We start from the raw sequence: 21,331 nt of genomic DNA on the forward strand, positions 1-21,331 counted from the left end.
CCTCCAGTCTCACACATTACACAGAGAGCGACCTCCAGTCTCACACATTACAGAGAGAGCGACCTCCAGGCGCACACATTACACAGAGACCTCCATTCTCACACATTACACACAGAGAGACCTCCAGTCTCACACATTACACAGAGAGACCTCCAGTCTCACACATTACACAGAGAGAGCGACCTCCAGCCTCACACATTACACAGAGAGCGCAACCTCCAGCCTCACACATTACACAGAGAGCGACACTCATTACTGGATCACTACAAATGTTTATTCAGAAGCCCGGCTTAAAAAACAAAAATACAATGAAAAAGAACCCCCCCCACCCCAGACCGCTGAGCGCAGCCCCCCCCCCCATTCCCAGGACATGGAATAAAAACGCCGGATCAGAAGCGGCCCGACCTCTCTCGGTCTCTGGACCTCCGGCGGTCCCTGTCTCGGGGTCCCCCTCCTTGTCCTCCTCCCTGTCCCCCTCCGCCTCCTCGGCCGCGGTCTCTGGAGCGCGAGCGGCGCTCGCGGGATCTGGAGCGAGAGCGATGCCTGGAAGAGACGAGACTGCGTGAGAGTGAAGAGCAGAGCTTAACCCCATCAATTCCAGAGCGTGGTCGGACGCCTACAGGAGGGGAGGAGGGAGAGGGTGTGACGGTCAGAGGTAGCCGGCCTTCATTAATAAAGGCGAGGCCCTGCCGGTTGCCTCCCGAGACCGTGGGTAATGGGTCCAGAGGGTTAGCTCTTGGGTCCAGTAAAGTAAAACCCTGTATTTTCTGTAACCATGTTCCCCTATACGGTCCCCTGCAGCGTGTGGGACAGGAATGCCACGCAGGGTTGTGATTCCCCCAGGAGATGGCTGCAGGGAAGTGACTTTGGGAGCAGGGGTGATTATTCGGGAACCCCTATAGTCAGAAACATGTGTACTTGGGCAGCAATCCCCTGCCCAAATGTATTAGAAGTATTTCTGTGTTTCCCCTTTCCGGGCGGCAATCACACAGGGATTCCTGGTGCCTGAGGTATGTGGGGGATTTTGCGGAGAAAGTGGGGGCAGAATGTGCATATCAGGGACCAGAGTTACCAGTTCCCCCTTAAATGTATCCGACAATCAGGCATGATTTTCGGATACATGTATACACATTGCCCCGGCAATATCTTCCCTTAAAAACGTAACCACGACTGACGGTGAAGGGGTCCCCAGGCCACCAATTAAAGCATTATGCCCAGCTGGGTGGGGTGGGGTGGGTGGGGTACATCTCGCTCTATAGGCAAACGGCAGCTCACGCATGTGCCTGTCAGCACTTCCTGAACAGCAATACCAGCTCCCTACCTGTACCCAAGCTGTGCACAAGCGGGGAGACTATAGAGCCTATTACACATGTGTTATTTACATCAGTTATGCACGTATATAATGATTACAGTACAGAATATGCATCGATAAGTGGGGAAAAGGTAGTGCTTCACTTTAAGTACATTTTCGCTTTACATACATGCTCCGGTCCCATTGCGTACGTTAATGCGGGGTATGCCTGTATAACTGTTGGTATAATAAAGGTGTATGTGTGGTTTTCCTGTTCCAGGAGTGCCAGCCAGCGGAGATGGGCAGGGCGTGAGTTTCAGGGGTGATTTAACGGTAAAATGTTGTCAGGGTGTATTTGGGTAGAAGGGGACCACTGTTGCGGGTTACCCCGAAACATGTATTCAGGAATCCCCCCAGATTACTGAAGACATGAGTAACACAGACCACCGGACAAAATCCTCCCTAGAACGCAGTTTGCAGCTCACCACCACATCCCCCTGCTTCAGCACCAACCAGGACAGTAAAACCGGGCAGGGAACTGAATTACATTAAAGGTTCTCGAAATATGCCCAAACCCCAGTGTGGGTTTCAGTACATCTCTCACCAGGGATAAGGTGGAGTTATAGGGGTTTTAAGTTAAAATGTAGAATGTCAGCTCTGCAACCCAGCAAGGGTGGTGATACTGCAAATGTATTAAAAATGCCTGTGTGTCTCTCCCCCCAGGGATATGGGGGCGAGAGTAATGCTATGTATCAGTTGTATAAGTCAGGTAACAGGGTTCCCCTGAGTCAAAGTGGGCAAATGCATTATAAAAAATGGATGCATTAAAGCTACACTAGTTTATTTGTGTTGACATTATAGACAGAAGGGGATTCTCCTTCATTCAGTCCAGAACAGGAGATGACACTTAGGGTGTGTAATACTGGGCTTTGAAATGCTTAACAGGAAACCTCCGGGAGGAAGCCATGCATAATTTAGACTTCTGAGCTCCCATGTGATGCGGTTCCACTGTCTGGGACTGACATTGTAAGGGGAGGGGGAGAGGTGAACAGTTTGTCCTGGGAAGTAAGTGTGGCTAGGTATGCTAAGTGGCTGAAGTGCGAAGTTGGCACATGCTCCCAGCATACAGTGAAGCCTCTGCCAGGTTACCTGAAGTACTGGCAGATCGTGCCCATAGGTGAGATTAGTCATTCCCACGCAGTGGTTGGCTGCACAGTAGAAGGATAGGCTTTGTGTGTCTATAAAGATTCGTGCAGCCAATCAGATATCAGTTCCATCTAAGAGTTCCATCTTGTAAGAAGTTCCATCTGATTCATCTAAGCTGCAGCGAGCGGTACAGAGACTATTTCCTCGCAACTAAAGATTTGTATCCAGCCTCCAGTATTCGTAAGGACTAAGGATTTGCAAACTAATCCTGCATTGGGGGAACGAAAGACTGGTTGCAGGCCACGCCACTAGCCAAGGATGGTTACACGGCTCTTTTTGCGCATCACCCCGCATTTGGGAATGATGCCTAGAGACTTAATTTCTGTGGATTTCGTTCCGTGGACATTTTTATTTCGTTTTGCCCATCCCAGCAAGTGTGTTATTCGTGATATTTTTGTAATTCAAGCTGTGTGTGTTCTTTATGTAAATAAATAAAATGTATTTTATTTCATGCTTTATTCAAAAGATCCAGATGGTAAAGTGTTAAAAAGCTTGGTCTCCCGTGACAACGACTCACCACTAGGGTACCCTACTTCAGCACAGCCCAGGAAGGAAACTGAGCCAAATGAAATGTTTAATAGCCTCAGAAAAGGGGTCCCTGGTTTAGGGGGTACCCCAGGTACCAGTATGGTTCCCCACAGAAAGTACAGGTTTGTGGGTACCCATCTGTACATAAGGACGGGATGGGCTATGGAAATCCCCTGTAAAGTATAGAAAAACCTGACCTGTTTAGGGGCGTTTGGGGTTCCCTGTGTCGTAGAAACTCCAGATTTTGGGAGTATAAGTTTTAGGTGTGATATTTGGGCGAAAATGTATTCCTTTTGTTTGCAGGAGTTGGGGGGCCCTGCTACTGGTGGTCCCCCGATTCTCCCCGGCGTGCAGGCACTATTTATGGGTTCGCATAGTGAATTACATTGGGGCCGCACTGTGTCCCCCAGACTCCTGGTTTTCGAGCCCAGATATCCCCAACTAATTTCCCTCCCGTATATAAGGTTCCCCAAAGTATACTTTATTAAAGTATGGCTCCTAGAGGGTTATAGTGTATGTATAAAAATCCATGCGGTCAGCCTGAGCATTTGCATAGGAGACATGATGGCTCAAAAGAGACCCAGGATGGATGAGGTGTCGGGACATTTGGTAGCAAGGAGGGGCAGAGGAACAGGCAGAGGAACAGGCACAAAGCCCCTTTGGATCTCTCACTCTGTGGAGTCTCCCCCCGTAGATGGCAATGAGTAAGATATGGGCTGTCCCCCCCCCCCCACCCCTTTACCCGACAGCCAGATGAGCCCTGTTCTGATTGGCTGGTGGGAAAGGTTCCCACGCTCTGAGTCCATGTTAAAACATAGGAGCTGCCAGGGTCTCCGAGCCAAAGCCGAGGACTGGTTCTGAGGAGTAAGGTTACTGTTCCAGGTTTAGTCCAGTGTCGTGGAGCGGACAAGGTAAGCCTGTGCTGAAGCAGGCGCCCTGCAACTAGGAAAGCCTAGTTTTCAACCCCCAGACCCCAGTAAGTGTGAATATTCTCTGTATTCTGCATTTCTGTGTTTCCGAGGTCTTCATCCGAATAAAATGAGGTTTATTTCACTGTCTTGTTTTGCCTACGTGACAGTGGGGAGCAACAGGGCGCCAACTGCAGGAGGAGGGGAGCAACAGGGCGCCAACTGCAGGAGGAGGGGAGCAACAGGGCGCCAACTGCTGGAGGAGGGGAGCAACAGGGCGCCAACTGCAGGAGGAGGGGAGCAACAGGGCGCCAACTGCAGGAGGAGGGGAGCAACAGGGCGCCAACTGCAGGAGGAGGGGAGCAACAGGGCGCCAACTGCAGGAGGAGGGGAGCAACAGGGCGCCAACTGCTGGAGGAAGGGAGCAACAGGGCGCCAACTGCAGGAGGAGGGGAGCAACAGGGCGCCAACTGCAGGAGGAGGGGAGCAACAGGGCGCCAACTGCAGGAGGAGGGGAGCAACACGGCGCCAACTGCAGGAGGAGGGAGCAACAGGGCGCCAACTGCAGGAGGAGGGGAGCAAAGGGGCGCCAACTGCAGGAGGAGGGGAGCAACGGGGCGCCAACTGCAGGAGGAGGGAGCAACGGGGCGCCAACTGCAGGAGGAGGGAGCAACAGGGCGCCAACTGCAGGAGGAGGGAGCAACAGGGCGCCAACTGCAGGAGGAGGGGAGCAACACGGCGCCAACTGCAGGAGGAGGGAGTAACACGGCGCCAACTGCAGGAGGAGGGGAGCAACAGGGCGCCAACTGCAGGAGGAGGGGAGCAACACGGCGCCAACTGCAGGAGGAGGGGAGCAACACGGCGCCAACTGCAGGAGGAGGGGAGCAACAGGGCGCCAACTGCAGGAGGGGAGCAACAGGGCGCCAACTGCAGGAGGAGGGGAGCAACAGGGCGCCAACTGCATGAGGAGGGGAGCAACAGGGCGCCAACTGCAGGAGGAGGGGAGCAACAGGGCGCCAACTGCAGGAGGAGGGGAGCAACAGGGCGCCAACTGCTGGAGGAGGGGAGCAACAGGGCGCCAACTGCTGGAGGAGGGAGCAACAGGGCGCCAACTGCAGGAGGGGAGCAACAGGGCGCCAACTGCAGGAGGAGGGAGCAACAGGGCGCCAACTGCAGGAGGAGGGGAGCAACAGGGCGCCAACTGCAGGAGGAGGGAGCAACAGGGCGCCAACTGCAGGAGGAGGGAGCAACAGGGCGCCAACTGCAGGAGGAGGGAGCAACAGGGCGCCAACTGCAGGAAGAGGGAGCAACAGGGCGCCAACTGCAGGAGGGGAGCAACAGGGCGCCAACTGCAGGAGGAGGGGAGCAACAGGGCGCCAACTGCAGGAGAACGAGGGGGCGGAGGCTGTGACGGGAGGGGGTAACCAGGCTAATAAAGGTTAAGCCCGCTGGTTACCCCTGAACCCGTGGGGTCCCTGGTACCCCCATAAGCCGGGGACCCGGGATGATACAAGCTGGAGAATAAAATGACCCTGTTTTTCCTATTTCATGTTCCCTTAGCCCTAGATCTGTGACATTTCTTTGTCAGTTTTAGGGGGGATATTTGGGTGGAAATACAATTATTTTGGTTGCAGGAGTTGGGGGCTACAGTTGCTGGTAGCCGTTTAATTCATAGTATACTTCTGTAATGAAGTGTACTTTATATTGTGTTCTGCGTTTACTATAAGGCTCTATACAGACAGCCCAGGCATATGGTGAAGGTGCCAGCTAGTCTGCATAGAGTCCATAGATGGAGGAGGAGACGGGATGGTGAGAGGTGTCGGGTGCTAAGTGGACGGGGCAGGGCGGAGTACTGGTTCTGGTGATCGTCCGTGCTTTTCCTATTGGCCAGAACATATGTCCCGCTCACGGGGCGTCCCGAACCGGTTCCACACGCCCCCTACCTCTGACATCAGCCAGATGAGCCCTGCTCTGATTGGCTGCTGAGAATACTCCCACGCTCTGAGTGGCTGAAAGGCTCTGTTCATGTTAAAACAAATAGACAAAGTGGTCTCTAAAAGGGGCTGCTGCAGAGCAGAGCTCTCTCTCTCTCAGTCTTTTGAGACTTGTAGATTGTCTTGGTTCTGGTCCAGTGACGCGCCGGTGAGGCTTCCCAGCGGCATTGCAATGCCAGGGTCTCCTAGCCCAGCTGAGGACTGGTTCTGAGGAGTGAAGTTACCTGTTCCAGGCGTATTCCAGTGACGTGGAGTGAACAAGGTCAGACTGTGCTGAAGCAGGCGCCTTGCACCTAGGAAAGCTTAGTTTTACCCCCACACCCCAGTAAGTGGATATTCTCTGTATTGTGTATTTCTGTGTTTCCGAGGTCTTATCCGAATAAACCTCATTTTATTTCATTATTGTGTTTTGCTCTGTGACTGATCCCTTAAATATAAATGGTGTTAAAGTCCTGGGATACCGTGACAGGGGCCAACAGTGTACCAAGTACAGGCCAGGGGCCCAAGCTGCCGGAGAACAAGGGGACGTGGTCAACAGTGTACCAAGTACAGGCCAGGGGCCCAAGCTGCCGGAGAACAAGGGGACGGGGCCAACAGTGTACCAAGTACAAACCAGGGGCCCAAACTGACGGAGAACGAGGGGACGGGGCCAACAGTGTACCAAGTACAGACCAGGGGCCCAAACTGACGGAGAACGAGGGGACGTGGTCAACAGTGTACCAAGTACAGACCAGGGGCCCAAACTGACGGAGAACGAGGGGACGTGGTCAACAGTGTACCAAGTACAGACCAGGGGCCCAAACTGACGGAGAACGAGGGGACGTGGTCAACAGTGTACCAAGTACAGACCAGGGGCCCAAGCTGCCGGAGAACGAGGGGGCCAACAGTGTACCAAGTACAGGCCAGGGGCCCAAGCTGCCGGAGAACGAGGGGCCAACAGTGTACCAAGTACAGGCCAGGGGCCCAAACTGCCGGAGAACAAGGGGGCGAGTACAGGGGTTTGGGGGGAGTCAGAGAAATACTCACTTGTTAATTTCTACTCTCCCCTGCTGCGGCCTGTCCCTGTGAGGAGGAAAAACAGCCATTAATAAGCGGGAAACACGGGGAAAGAGGCCCGCCACCAAAAGTCAATAAAGTAGTGACCCCCAAACACGTCCCCCACCCCCGGATACTTGTGGCGAAAATGGGGGGTAATCAGCGCATTAATAAAGGCAGTGGGCTCGGCTGGTTACCCCTATTTCGTATTGGGGATGAAGGGGTTAATATTATATGCTGTTCCCCTTTTAAGACTGCTAATTTAGGAACGGAGTGAGCCAGCACCCTGATTTTTGGTGTGCAGCCTCAGTGTAACCCCCCAAGAACACACATAGTAAAAATATAACTTTGTCATAAGGGAAACATATATTTTTGATGAAGTGCCTTTCTGTTGCAGTTAAAATGTACAGGCAGGATGCTATTGTTTCTGCCTGCCTTTGTAATGCATTAAGGAACAAATGTTTTGCATACCAGAACCAAATGTTTTGACACCTACGAGCTGGGTCACTTGCCTATGCAAGCTTCAAAGCTAGCCTGCTAGGCCCACAGCTGTAAGTCTCTCTGGAAGTTGCATATCAAAAGACCCAGAGTAAGGGGGGTGTGAATTGGCCAGATGGATACTAAATAGGACATCCTGGTGACCATTTGTGCTAGCTCACACCCTGAGCTCCCCCCTCCCAGCCTGAGAGGGGCCAGGTAGAGAGGGGAGTGCACCTATGCTAAGTAGCCAAGGTGGCGTTGTCGCACATGCTCTGTGTGAACAGGAAATCCCTAGTGCCCACTCTCCAAACTGTGGGCAAGAAGGTGATTGGGGAATGATTACTTTCCCACAAGGGGGATTGGGTGGGTATGTTGGCAATAGGCTTCCAAATCATATATACATCCCCCCCAGGCTATCCCCATTGTTTTTTGTTTTTCATTCTATCATGTGAGCAGAGAAGAGCAGCAGCACATTCCTGGAACGCAAAGAGTCTTATTACATCGGAACCAAGGACAAAACTCTGCGTTAGGACACTGATTGCTGGGGGTTATTCGATTAACCCCAACGGACCAGAAAAGACTTTGCACATTCACAGAAGGATTGGGGCTGGCAATTTGTGCCCTTGCAAAAGGACTACATTTTAAAAGACAATCTTCTGGTGCTTTGCAAATTTCTGGACATTATCTCCTGTTCCTCTACCCGTAAGTGTAATTATTAAGTGTATTCTGCAGTTGTCGTGTGTTTGCCTATCAAGGAAATAAATCTCAGTTTATTTTGCTCAACCTGTTCTGCTCAATCAGGATCCATGAAATATAAATGTGTTAAGCGCGTCTCCCGTCACAATACTCACTTCTTCCTGCGCCTGCCGTATAATTCCCTGCGCAGCTCCCGAGAGATCGGCTTCAGATGCATGAAGTTACAGAAGCCCCCGCGTGTGCACTCCCTGCAGGGGGTACAGAGGGTTGGGGGCGTCAAAGGAGAGCCACAGAGGGGGGAGCGCGCGCCAGCGGGGGGGCACAGAGAGGGGGGGGGGGGCGCGCCAGCGGAGGGGCACAGAGAGAGGGGGGCACGCCAGCGGAGAGGCACAGAGACGGGGGGCGCGCCAGAGAAGGAGCGGGCGCCAGCGGAGAGGCACAGAGACGGGGGGCGCGCCAGAGAAGGGGCGGGCGCCAGCGGAGAGGCACAGAGACGGGGGGCGCGCCAGAGAAGGGGCGGGCGCCAGCGGAGGGGCACAGAGACGGAGGGCGCACCAGCGGAGGGGCACAGAGAGGGGGCGTGCGTCAGCGGGAAGCACGGGGGTGGGGGGCGCGTGCCAGCGGAGGGGCACAGAGAGAGGGGGGCACGCCAGCGGAGAGGCACAGAGACGGGGGGCGCGCCAGAGAAGGAGCGGGCGCCAGCGGAGAGGCACAGAGATGGGGGGCGCGCCAGAGAAGGGGCGGGCGCCAGCGGAGAGGCACAGAGACGGGGGCGCGCCAGAGAAGGGGCGGGCGCCAGCGGAGGGGCACAGAGACAGAGGGCGCACCAGCGGAGGGGCACAGAGAGGGGGCGTGCGTCAGCGGGAAGCACGGGGGTGGGGGGCGCGTGCCAGCGGAGGGGCACAGGGGAGGGTACACGCTAGTAAAGGGGAACAGGGAGGAGGGGCATGCGCCAGCGGAGGGGCACAGAAGGGGGGTACGCAAGTGGAGGGGTACGCGCCAGCGAGGGGCACAGAGGGGGGGGCGCAAGTGGAGGGGCACAGAGGTCGAGCGCCCGCCAACGGAGGTGCACAGAAGGTGGGGGGCGCAAACGGAGGGGCACAGAGGTCGGGGGTAGAGAGGGGGGGGGGGGGCGCCAGCAAAGGAGCACAGGGGGGGGGGGGGGGGGGCGCGCCAGCGGAGAGGCACAGAGGGGGGGGCGTGGGGTAGTGCTGCGGGGAACTCACCCCATCTCGTACTGGCGGCAGCATGCCTCCCGGAAGTCAGTTACCGGGGAGAGCTCTGCGTGGATGGGCTGCCCGTTAAACCAGCGGTTATTCAGATCGATAACCGCCTTCTCCGCGTCCTCCTCCCGACGGAACTGCGGGTTAGAGGAAAGGTCAGAGTGCACGCTCAGAGCACGGGGGGGCACACGGCACGGGGGGGCACACGGCACGGGGGGGCACACGGCGGGGGGGGGCACACGGCACGGGGGGGCACACGGCACGGGGGGGCACACGGCACGGGGGGGCACACGGCACGGGGGGGCACACGGCACGGGGGGGCACACGGCACGGGGGGGCACACGGCACGGGGGCTCCCACCTCACTCCCAACTCACCTTTACGTACACGTTCCCCACCAGGTGATCCCCCAAATTATCACAGACGTTCATCTCCTCCACCTCCCCGTATTTCTCCTCCATCTCCGTGAAGACTTCCTGCAGGACGCAGCGAAGAACGGTGAGACAGAGATACCCAACACCCGCCCAATATACCCAACAACCGCCCATATACCTGTCCTGTACCCAACACCCGCCCCATATACCTGTCCCGTACCCAACACCCGCCCAATATACCCAACAACCGCCCATATACCTGTCCCGTACCCAACACCCGCCCCATATACCTGTCCTGTACCCAACACCCGCCCCATATACCCAACAACCGCCCATATACATGTCCCGTACCCAACACCCGCCCATATACCTGTCCCGTACCCAACACCCGCCCATATACCTGTCCCGTACCCAACACCCGCCCCATATACCCGTCCCGTACCCAACACCCGCCCCATATACCTGTCCCGTACCCAACACCCGCCCCATATACACAACAACCGCCCATATACCTGTCCCGTACCCAACACCCGCCCATATACCTGTCCCGTACCCAACACCCGCCCCATATACCTGTCCCGTACCCAACACCCGCCCCATATACACAACACCCGCCCCATATACCTGTCCCGTACCCAACACCCGCCCCATATACACAACAACCGCCCATATACCTGTCCCGTACCCAACACCCGCCCATATACCTGTCCTGTACCCAACACCCGCCCCATATACCTGTCCCGTACCCAACACCCGCCCAATATACCTGTCCCGTACCCAACACCCGCCCCATATACCTGTCCCGTACCCAACACCCGCCCCATATACCTGTCCTGTACCCAACACCCGCCCCATATACCTGTCCCGTACCCAACACCCGCCCCATATACCCATCCCGTACCCAACACCCGCCCATATACCTGTCCTGTACCCAACACCCGCCCCATATACCTGTCCCGTACCCAACACCCGCCCAATATACCTGTCCCGTACCCAACACCCGCCCCATATACCTGTCCCGTACCCAACACCCGCCCCATATACCTGTCCCGTACCCAACACCCGCCCCATATACCTGTCCCGTACCGAACACCCGCCCCATATACCTGTCCCGTACCCAACACCCGCCCCATATACCTGTCCCGTACCCAACACCCGCCCCATATACCTGTCCTGTACCCAACACCCGCCCCATATACCTGTCCCGTACCCAACACCCGCCCCATATACCCATCCTGTACCCAACACCCGCCCAATATACCCAACAACCGCCCATATACCTGTCCTGTACCCAACACCCGCCCCATATACCTGTCCCGTACCCAACACCCGCCCAATATACCCAACAACCGCCCATATACCTGTCCCGTACCCAACACCCGCCCCATATACCTGTCCTGTACCCAACACCCGCCCCATATACCCAACAACCGCCCATATACCTGTCCCGTACCCAACACCCGCCCATATACCTGTCCCGTACCCAACACCCGCCCATATACCTGTCCCGTACCCAACACCCGCCCCATATACCCGTCCCGTACCCAACACCCACCCCATATACCTGTCCCGTACCCAACACCCGCCCCATATACACAACAACCGCCCATATACCTGTCCCGTACCCAACACCCGCCCATATACCTGTCCCGTACCCAACACCCGCCCCATATACCTGTCCCGTACCCAACACCCGCCCCATATACACAACACCCGCCCCATATACCTGTCCCGTACCCAACACCCGCCCCATATACACAACAACCGCCCATATACCTGTCCCGTACCCAACACCCGCCCATATACCTGTCCTGTACCCAACACCCGCCCCATATACCTGTCCCGTACCCAACACCCGCCCAATATACCTGTCCCGTACCCAACACCCGCCCCATATACCTGTCCCGTACCCAACACCCGCCCCATATACCTGTCCTGTACCAAACACCCGCCCCATATACCTGTCCCGTACCCAACACCCGCCCCATATACCCATCCTGTACCCAACACCCGCCCCATATACCCGTCCCATACCCAACACCCGCCCCATATACCCGTCCTGTACCCAACACCTGCCCATATACCTGTCCTGTACCCAACACCCGCCCCATATACCTGTCCCGTACCCAACACCAGCTCAATATACCCGTCCCGTACCCAACACCCGCCCCATATACCCGTCCCGTACCCAACACCCGCCCCCTATACCCAACACCCGCCCCATATACCCGTCCCGAACCCAACACCCGCCCCATATACCCGTCCTGTACCCAGCACCCACCCCATATACCCGTCCTGTACCCAACACCCGCCCCATATACCCAACACCCGCCCATATACCTGTCCCGTACCCAACACCCGCCCCATATACCCGTCCCGTACCCAACACCCGCCCCATATACCCGTCCTGTACCCAACACCCGCCCCATATACCCGTCCCGTACCCAACACCCGCCCCATATACCCAACACCCGCCCCATATACCCGTCCCGAACCCAACACCCGCCCCATATACCCGTCCTGTACCCAACACCCGCCCCATATACCCGTCCTGTACCCAACACCCGCCCCATATACCCAACACCCGCCCCATATACCCATCCCGTACCCAACACCCGCCCATATACCTGTCCCGTACCCAACACCCGCCCCATATACCCGTCCCGTACCCAACACCCGCCCCATATACCCGTCCTGTACCCAACACCCGCCCCATATACCCAACACCCGCCCCATATACCCGTCCCGTACCCAACACCCGCCCCATATACCCGTCCTGTACCCAACACCCGCCCCATATACCCGTCCCGTACCCAACACCCGCCCCATATACCCAACACCCGCCCCATATACCCGTCCTGTACCCAACACCCGCCCCATATACCCGTCCTGTACCCAACACCCGCCCCATATACCCAACACCCGCCCCAATATACTCATCCCGTACCCAACACCCGCCCATATACCTGTCCCGTACCCAACACCCGCCCCATATACCCGTCCCCAACACCCGCCCCATATACCCGTCCTGTACCCAACACCCGCCCCATATACCCGTCCCGTACCCAACACCCGCCCCATATACCCAACACCCGCCCCATATACCCGTCCCGAACCCAACACCCGCCCCATATACCCGTCCTGTACCCAACACCCGCCCCATATACCTGTCCTGTACCCAACACCCGCCCCATATAAACGTCCCGAACCCAACACCCGCCCCATATACCTGTCCTGTACCCAACACCCGCCCCATATACCTGTCCTGTACCCAACACCAGCCCCATATACCCGTCCCGTACCCAACACCCGCCCCATATACCCGTCCTGTACCCAACACCCGCCCCATATACCCGTCCCGAGCCCAACACCCGCCCCATATACCTGTCCTGTACCCAACACCCGCCCCATATACCCGTCCCGTACCCAACACCCGCCCCATATACCCGTCCTGTACCCAACACCAGCCCCATATAGCTGTCCCGTACCCAACACCCGCCCCATATACCCGTCCTGTCCCCAACACCCGCCCCATATACCCGTCCTGTACCCAACACCAGCCCCATATACCCGTCCCGTACCCAACACCCGCCCCATATACCTGTCCTGTACCCAACACCCGCCCCATATACCTGTCCCGTACCCAACACCCGCCCCATATACCTGTCCTGTACCCAACACCCGCCCCATATACCTGTCCTGTACCCAACACCCGCCCCATATACGTGTCCTGTACCCAACACCCGTCCCATATCCTCACACTGTCCTGTACCTATCACCCCACTATTATAGGGACCCTTCCCCCTATAACTGTCCTGTACCTATCACTCCTCTGTTACAGGGACCCCTCCCCCTATAACTGTCCTGTACCTATCACCCCTCTATTACAGGGACCCCTCCCCCTATAACTGTCCTGTACCTATCTCTCCTCTATTACAGGACCCCTCCCCCTATAACTGTCCTGTACCTATCACCCCTCTATTACAGGACCCCTCCCCCTATAACTGTCCTGTACCTATCTCTCCTCTATTACAGGGACCCCACCCCCTATAACTGTCCTGTACTTATCCCTCCTCTATTACAGGGACCCCTCCCCCTATAACTGTCCTGTACCTATCTCCCCTCTATTACAGGGACCCCTCCCCCTATAACTGTCCTGTACCTATCTCTCCTCTATTACAGGGACCCCTCCCCCTATAACTGTCCTGTACCTATCACCCCTCTATTACAGGGACCCTCCCCCTATAACTGTCCTGTACCTATCCCTCCACTATTACAGGGACCCCTCCCCCTATAACTGTCCTGTACCTATCCCTCATCTATTACAGGGACCCTCCCCCTATAACTGTCCTGTACCTATCCCTCTTCTATTACAGGGACCCCCCCCCCCCCCCTATATCTGTCCTGTACCGATCTCTCCTCTATTACAGGGACCCCTCCCCCTATAACTGTCCTGTACCTATCCCTCCTCTATTACAGGGACCCTCCCCCTATAACTGTCCTGTACCTATCCCTCCTCTATTACAGGGACCCTCCCCCTATAACTGTCCTGTACCTATCTCTCCTCTATTACAGGGACCCTCCCCCTATAACTGTCCTGTACCTATCCCTCCTCTATTACAGGGACCCCTCCCCCTATAACTGTCCTGTACCTATCCCTCATCTATTACAGGGACCCTCCCCCTATAACTGTCCTGTACCTATCCCTCCTCTATTACAGGGACACCCCCCTATATCTGTCCTGTACCTATCTCTCCTCTATTACAGGGACCCCTCCCCCTATAACTGTCCTGTACCTATCCCTCCTCTATTACAGGGACCCTCCCCCTATAACTGTCCTGTACCTATCCCTCCTCTATTACAGGGACCCTCCCCCTATAACTGTCCTGTACCTATCTCTCCTCTATTACAGAGACCCCCCCCCCTATAACTGTCCTGTACCTATCCCTCCTCTATTACAGGGACCCCCCCCCTATATCTGTCCTGTACCTATCTCTCCTCTATTACAGAGACCCCCCCCCCCCTATAACTGTCCTGTACCTATCTCTCCTCTATTACAGAGACCCCCCCCTATAACTGTCCTGTACCTATCCCTCCTCTATTACAGGGACCCCCCCCCCCATATCTGTCCTGTACCTATCTCTCCTCTATTACAGGGACCCCTCCCCCTATAACTGTCCTGTACCTATCTCTCCTCTATTACAGGGACCCCTCCCCTTATAACTGTCCTGTACCTATCCCTCCTCTATTACAGGGACCCTCCCCCTATAACTGTCCTATACCTATCTCTCCTCTATTACAGGGACCCCTCCCCCTATAACTGTCCTGTACCTATCTCTCCTCTATTACAGGGACCCCTCCCCCTATAACTGTCCTGTACCTATCTCTCCTCTATTACAGGGACCCTCCCCCTATAACTGTCCTGTACCTATCCCTCCTCTATTACAGGGACCCTCCCCCTATAACTGTCCTGTACCTATCTCTCCTCTATTACAGGGACCCCTCCCCCTATAACTGTCCTGTACCTATCTCTCCTCTATTACAGGACCCCTCCCCCTATAACTGTCCTGTACCTATCCCTCCTCTATTACAGGGACCCCACCCCCTATAACTGTCCTGTACCTATCCCTCCTCTATTACAGGGACCACTCCCCCTATAACTGTCCTGTACCTATCTCCCCTCTATTACAGGGACCCCTCCCCCTATAACTGTCCTGTACCTATCTCTCCTCTATTACAGGGACCCCTCCCCCTATAACTGTCCTGTACCTATCACCCCTCTATTACAGGGACCCTCCCCCTATAACTGTCCTGTACCTATCTCTCCTCTATTACAGGGACCCTCCCCCTATAACTGTCCTGTACCTATCCCTCCACTATTACAGGGACCCCTCCCCCTATAACTGTCCTGTACCTATCCCTCATCTATTACAGGGACCCTCCCCCTATAACTGTCCTGTACCTATCTCCTCTATTACAGGGACCCCTCCCCCTATAACTGTCCTGTACCTATCCCTCTTCTATTACAGGGACCCCCCCCCCCCCTATATCTGTCCTGTACCGATCTCTCCTCTATTACAGGGACCCCTCCCCCTATAACTGTCCTGTACCTATCCCTCCTCTATTACAGGGACCCTCCCCCTATAACTGTCCTGTACCTATCCCTCCTCTATTACAGGGACCCTCCCCCTATAACTGTCCTGTACCTATCTCTCCTCTATTACAGGGACCCTCCCCCTATAACTGTCCTGTACCTATCCCTCCACTATTACAGGGACCCCTCCCCCTATAACTGTCCTGTACCTATCCCTCATCTATTACAGGGACCCTCCCCCTATAACTGTCCTGTACCTATCCCTCTTCTATTACAGGGACACCCCCCTATATCTGTCCTGTACCTATCTCTCCTCTATTACAGGGACCCCTCCCCCTATAACTGTCCTGTACCTATCCCTCCTCTATTACAGGGACCCTCCCCCTATAACTGTCCTGTACCTATCCCTCCTCTATTACAGGGACCCTCCCCCTATAACTGTCCTGTACCTATCTCTCCTCTATTACAGAGACCCCCCCCCCCCTATAACTGTCCTGTACCTATCTCTCCTCTATTACAGAGACCCCCCCCCCCCCATTAACTGTCCTGTACCTGTCCCTCCTCTATTACAGGGACCCCCCCCCTATATCTGTCCTGTACCTATCTCTCCTCTATTACAGGGACCCCTCCCCCTATAACTGTCCTGTACCTATCTCTCCTCTATTACAGGGACCCCTCCCCCTATAACTGTCCTGTACCTATCTCTCCTCTATTACAGGGACCCCTCCCCCTATAACTGTCCTGTACCTATCTCTCCTCTATTACAGGGACCCCTCCCCCTATAACTGTCCTGTACCTATCTCTCCTCTATTACAGGGACCCTCCCCCTATAACTGTCCTGTACCTATCCCTCCTCTATTACAGGGACCCTCCCCCTATAACTGTCCTGTACCTATCTCTCCTCTATTACAGGGACCCCTCCCCCTATAACTGTCCTGTACCTATCTCTCCTCTATTACAGGACCCCTCCCCCTATAACTGTCCTGTACCTATCCCTCCTCTATTACAGGGACCCCACCCCCTATAACTGTCCTGTACCTATCCCTCCTCTATTACAGGGACCACTCCCCCTATAACTGTCCTGTACCTATCTCCCCTCTATTACAGGGACCCCTCCCCCTATAACTGTCCTGTACCTATCTCTCCTCTATTACAGGGACCCCTCCCCCTATAACTGTCCTGTACCTATCACCCCTCTATTACAGGGACCCTCCCCCTATAACTGTCCTGTACCTATCTCTCCTCTAATACAGGGACCCTCCCCCTATAACTGTCCTGTACCTATCCCTCCACTATTACAGGGACCCCTCCCCCCTATAACTGTCCTGTACCTATCCCTCATCTATTACAGGGACCCTCCCCCTATAACTGTCCTGTACCTATCTCCTCTATTACAGGGACCCCTCCCCCTATAACTGTCCTGTACCTATCCCTCTTCTATTACAGGGACCCCCCCCCCCCTATATCTGTCCTGTACCGATCTCTCCTCTATTACAGGGACCCCTCCCCCTATAACTGTCCTGTACCTATCCCTCCTCTATTACAGGGACCCTCCCCCTATAACTGTCCTGTACCTATCCCTCCTCTATTACAGGGACCCTCCCCCTATAACTGTCCTGTACCTATCTCTCCTCTATTACAGGGACCCTCCCCCTATAACTGTCCTGTACCTATCCCTCCACTATTACAGGGACCCCTCCCCCTATAACTGTCCTGTACCTATCCCTCATCTATTACAGGGACCCTCCCCCTATAACTGTCCTGTACCTATCCCTCTTCTATTACAGGGACACCCCCCTATATCTGTCCTGTACCTATCTCTCCTCTATTACAGGGACCCCTCCCCCTATAACTGTCCTGTACCTATCCCTCCTCTATTACAGGGACCCTCCCCCCTATAACTGTCCTGTACCTATCCCTCCTCTATTACAGGGACCCCTCCCCCTATAACTGTCCTGTACCTATCTCTCCTCTATTACAGAGACCCCCCCCCCCCTATAACTGTCCTGTACCTATCTCTCCTCTATTACAGAGACCCCCCCCCCCCCATTAACTGTCCTGTACCTGTCCCTCCTCTATTACAGGGACCCCCCCCCCCTATATCTGTCCTGTACCTATCTCTCCTCTATTACAGGGACCCCTCCCCCTATAACTGTCCTGTACCTATCTCTCCTCTATTACAGGGACCCCTCCCCCTATAACTGTCCTGTACCTATCTCTCCTCTATTACAGGGACCCCTCCCCCTATAACTGTCCTGTACCTATCTCTCCTCTATTACAGGGACCCCTCCCCCTATAACTGTCCTGTACCTATCTCTCCTCTATTACAGGGACCCTCCCCTATAACTGTCCTGTACCTATCCCTCCTCTATTACAGGGACCCCTCCCCCTATAACTGTCCTGTACCTATCTCTCCTCTATTACAGGGACCCCTCCCCCTATAACTGTCCTGTACCTATCTCTCCTCTATTACAGGACCCCTCCCCCTATAACTGTCCTGTACCTATCTCTCCTCTATTACAGGACCCCTCCCCTATAACTGTCCTGTACCTATCTCTCCTCTATTACAGGGACCCCTCCCCCTACAACTGTCCTGTACCTATCTCTCCTCTATTACAGGGACCCCTCCCCCTATAACTGTCCTGTACCTATCCCTCCTCTATTACAGGGACCCCCCCCCCTATAACTGTCCTGTACCTATCCCTCCACTATTACAGGGACCCCTCCCCCTATAACTGTCCTGTACCTATCCCTCCTCTATTACAGGACCCCTCCCCCTATAACTGTCCTGTACCTATCCCTCCTCTATTACAGGGACCCCTCCCCCTATAACTGTCCTGTACCTATCCCTCCTCTATTACAGGGACCCCTCCCCCTATAACTGTCCTGTATCTATCTCTCCTCTATTACAGGGACCCCTCCCCCTATAACTGTCCTGTACCTATCTCTCCTCTATTACAGGGACCCCTCCCCCTATAACTGTCCTGTACCTATCTCTCCTCTATTACAGGGACCCTCCCCCTATAACTGTCCTGTACCTATCCCTCCTCTATTACAGGGACCCCTCCCCCTATAACTGTCCTGTACCTATCCCTCCTCTATTACAGGGACCCCTCCCCCTATAACTGTCCTGTACCTATCTCTCCTCTATTACAGGGACCCCTCCCCCTATAACTGTCCTGTACCTATCTCTCCTCTATTACAGGGACCCCTCCCCCTATAACTGTCCTGTACCTATCTCTCCTCTATTACAGGGACCCCTCCCCCTATAACTGTCCTGTACCTATCTCTCCTCTATTACAGGGACCCCTCCCCCTATAACTGTCCTGTACCTATCCCTCCTCTATTACAGGGACCCCTCCCCCTATAACTGTCCTGTACCTATCCCTCCTCTATTACAGGACCCCTCCCCCTATAACTGTCCTGTACCTATCCCTCCTCTATTACAGGACCCCTCCCCCTATAACTGTCCTGTACCTATCCCTCCTCTATTACAGGGACCCCTCCCCCTATAACTGTCCTGTACCTATCTCTCCTCTATTACAGGGACCCTCCCCCTATAACTGTCCTGTACCTATCTCTCCTCTATTACAGGGACCCTCCCCCTATAACTGTCCTGTACCTATCTCTCCTCTATTACAGGGACCCCTCCCCCTATAACTGTCCCTGTACCTATCCCTCCTCTATTACAGGGACCCCTCCCCTATAACTGTCCTGTACCTATCCCTCCTCTATTACAGGGACCCCTCCCCTATAACTGTCCTGTATCTATCTCTCCTCTATTACAGGGACCCTCCCCTAACTGTCCTGTACCTATCCCTCCTCTATTACAGGGACCCCTCCCCCTATAACTGTCCTGTACCTATCCCTCCTCTATTACAGGACCCCTCCCCCTATAACTGTCCTGTACCTATCCCTCCTCTATTACAGGGACCCCTCCCCCTATAACTGTCCTGTACCTATCTCTCCTCTATTACAGGGACCCTCCCCCTATAACTGTCCTGTACCTATCTCTCCTCTATTACAGGGACCCTCCCCCTATAACTGTCCTGTACCTATCTCTCCTCTATTACAGGGACCCTCCCCCTATAACTGTCCTGTACCTATCTCTCCTCTATTACAGGGACCCCTCCCCCTATAACTGTCCTGTACCTATCACTCCTCTGTTACAGGGACCCTCCCCCCCCTATAACTGTCCTGTACCTATCTCTCCTCTATTACAGGGACCCTCCCCCTATAACTGTCCTGTACCTATCTCTCCTCTATTACAGGGACCCTCCCCTATAACTGTCCTGTACCTATCCCTCCTCTATTACAGGGACCCCCCCCTATAACTGTCCTGTACCTATCTCTCCTCTATTACAGGGACCCTCCCCCTATAACTGTCCTGTACCTATCTCTCCTCTATTACAGGGACCCTCCCCCTATAACTGTCCTGTACCTATCTCTCCTCTATTACAGGGACCCCTCCCCCTATAACTGTCCTGTACCTATCTCTCCTCTATTACAGGGACCCTCCCCCTATAACTGTCCTGTACCTATCTCTCCTCTATTACAGGGACCCCTCCCCCTATAACTGTCCTGTATCTATCTCTCCTCTATTACAGGGACCCTCCCCCTAACTGTCCTGTACCTATCCCTCCTCTATTACAGGGACACCTCCCCCTATACTGTCCTGTACCTATCTCTCCTCTATTACAGGGGCCCCTCCCCCTATAACTGTCCTGTACCTATCTCCCCTCTATTACAGGGACCCCTCCCCCTATAACTGTCCTGTACCTATCTCTCCTCTATTACAGGGACCCCTCCCCCTATAACTGTCCTGTACCTATCCCTCTATTACAGGGACCCCTCCCCTATAACTGTCCTGTACCTATCCCTCTATTACAGGGACCCCACCCCCTATACACGCAGACACACCCACCAGGCACACCCACCAGGCACACCCACCAGGCACACCCACCAGGCACACCACCAGACACACCCACCAGACACACCCACCAGACACACCCACCAGACACACCCACCAGACACACTTACCTCAAAGAACTCATCGTAATGTTCCTGCATTTCCACATCGGTCACAGCACCTGCGACAGAAAACAGGACGGGTCAGGGGGCGAGAGAAAACAGGACGGGTCAGGGGGCAACACACACAGAAAAGGACACGGAGGCGGGAGCGGGAAACTTACAGCGCAAGCCATCGGCAGACTGCGAGGAATTCTGCGGGTTCCGGTAAATGTTCAGCAGCGCGATCGTCTGAAACACAAGAGGACGTGGCAGCGTTACCAGGAGACGCCGGGGGGGGGGCACGGGTTGGCGAGAGATAGATGGGGGGGTTGGCGAGAGATAGATGGGGGGGTTGGCGAGAGATAGATGGGGGGGGTTGGCGAGAGATAGATGGGGGGGGTTGGCGAGAGAGAGATAGGGGGGGCGGCGAGAGACAGAAAGGGGGGGGGCGGCGAGAGACAGAAAGGGGGGGGGCGGCGAGAGACAGAAAGGG

General features: G+C 55.1%; 1 protein-coding gene across 2 annotated transcripts; it reads right to left on the minus strand.

Moving 5' to 3' along the window:
- Positions 1 to 361: 361 nt before the first annotated feature.
- Positions 362 to 21,099, minus strand: LOC142476191 (splicing factor U2AF 35 kDa subunit-like). Of its 2 annotated transcripts, none has more exons than XM_075581677.1 (7): positions 21,021 to 21,099; positions 20,869 to 20,918; positions 9,738 to 9,836; positions 9,365 to 9,498; positions 8,294 to 8,386; positions 6,954 to 6,989; positions 362 to 543 (listed from the first exon to the last, which is right to left on the minus strand). In XM_075581677.1, the coding sequence occupies exons 2-7, from the start codon at positions 20,896 to 20,898 to the stop codon at positions 390 to 392; spliced, it is 546 nt and encodes a 181-aa protein (XP_075437792.1). In that variant the 5' UTR covers positions 20,899 to 20,918; positions 21,021 to 21,099; the 3' UTR covers positions 362 to 389. The 2 variants fall into 2 exon arrangements, with proteins under 2 accessions (XP_075437792.1, XP_075437791.1); XM_075581676.1 differs by having other exon boundaries at positions 362 to 558.
- Between the last annotated feature and the right edge of the window lie 232 nt (positions 21,100 to 21,331).

The sequence above is a fragment of the Ascaphus truei genome, unplaced genomic scaffold (genome assembly GCF_040206685.1).
Source record: "Ascaphus truei isolate aAscTru1 unplaced genomic scaffold, aAscTru1.hap1 HAP1_SCAFFOLD_1476, whole genome shotgun sequence".
NCBI lineage: Eukaryota > Metazoa > Chordata > Amphibia > Anura > Ascaphidae > Ascaphus > Ascaphus truei.

Excerpts from the sequence above, each read along its gene's own strand:
- LOC142476191 (XM_075581676.1), bottom strand. The coding sequence starts at position 20,898 with ATGCAGGAACATTACGATGAGTTCTTTGAG. Across the intron at positions 9,499-9,737 it reads TGGGGAACGTGTACGTAAAG|TTCCGTCGGGAGGAGGACGC; the intron begins GTGAGTTGGGAG and ends TCTAACCCGCAG. Across the intron at positions 8,387-9,364 it reads TGCCGCCAGTACGAGATGGG|GGAGTGCACACGCGGGGGCT; the intron begins GTGAGTTCCCCG and ends TACCCCCTGCAG.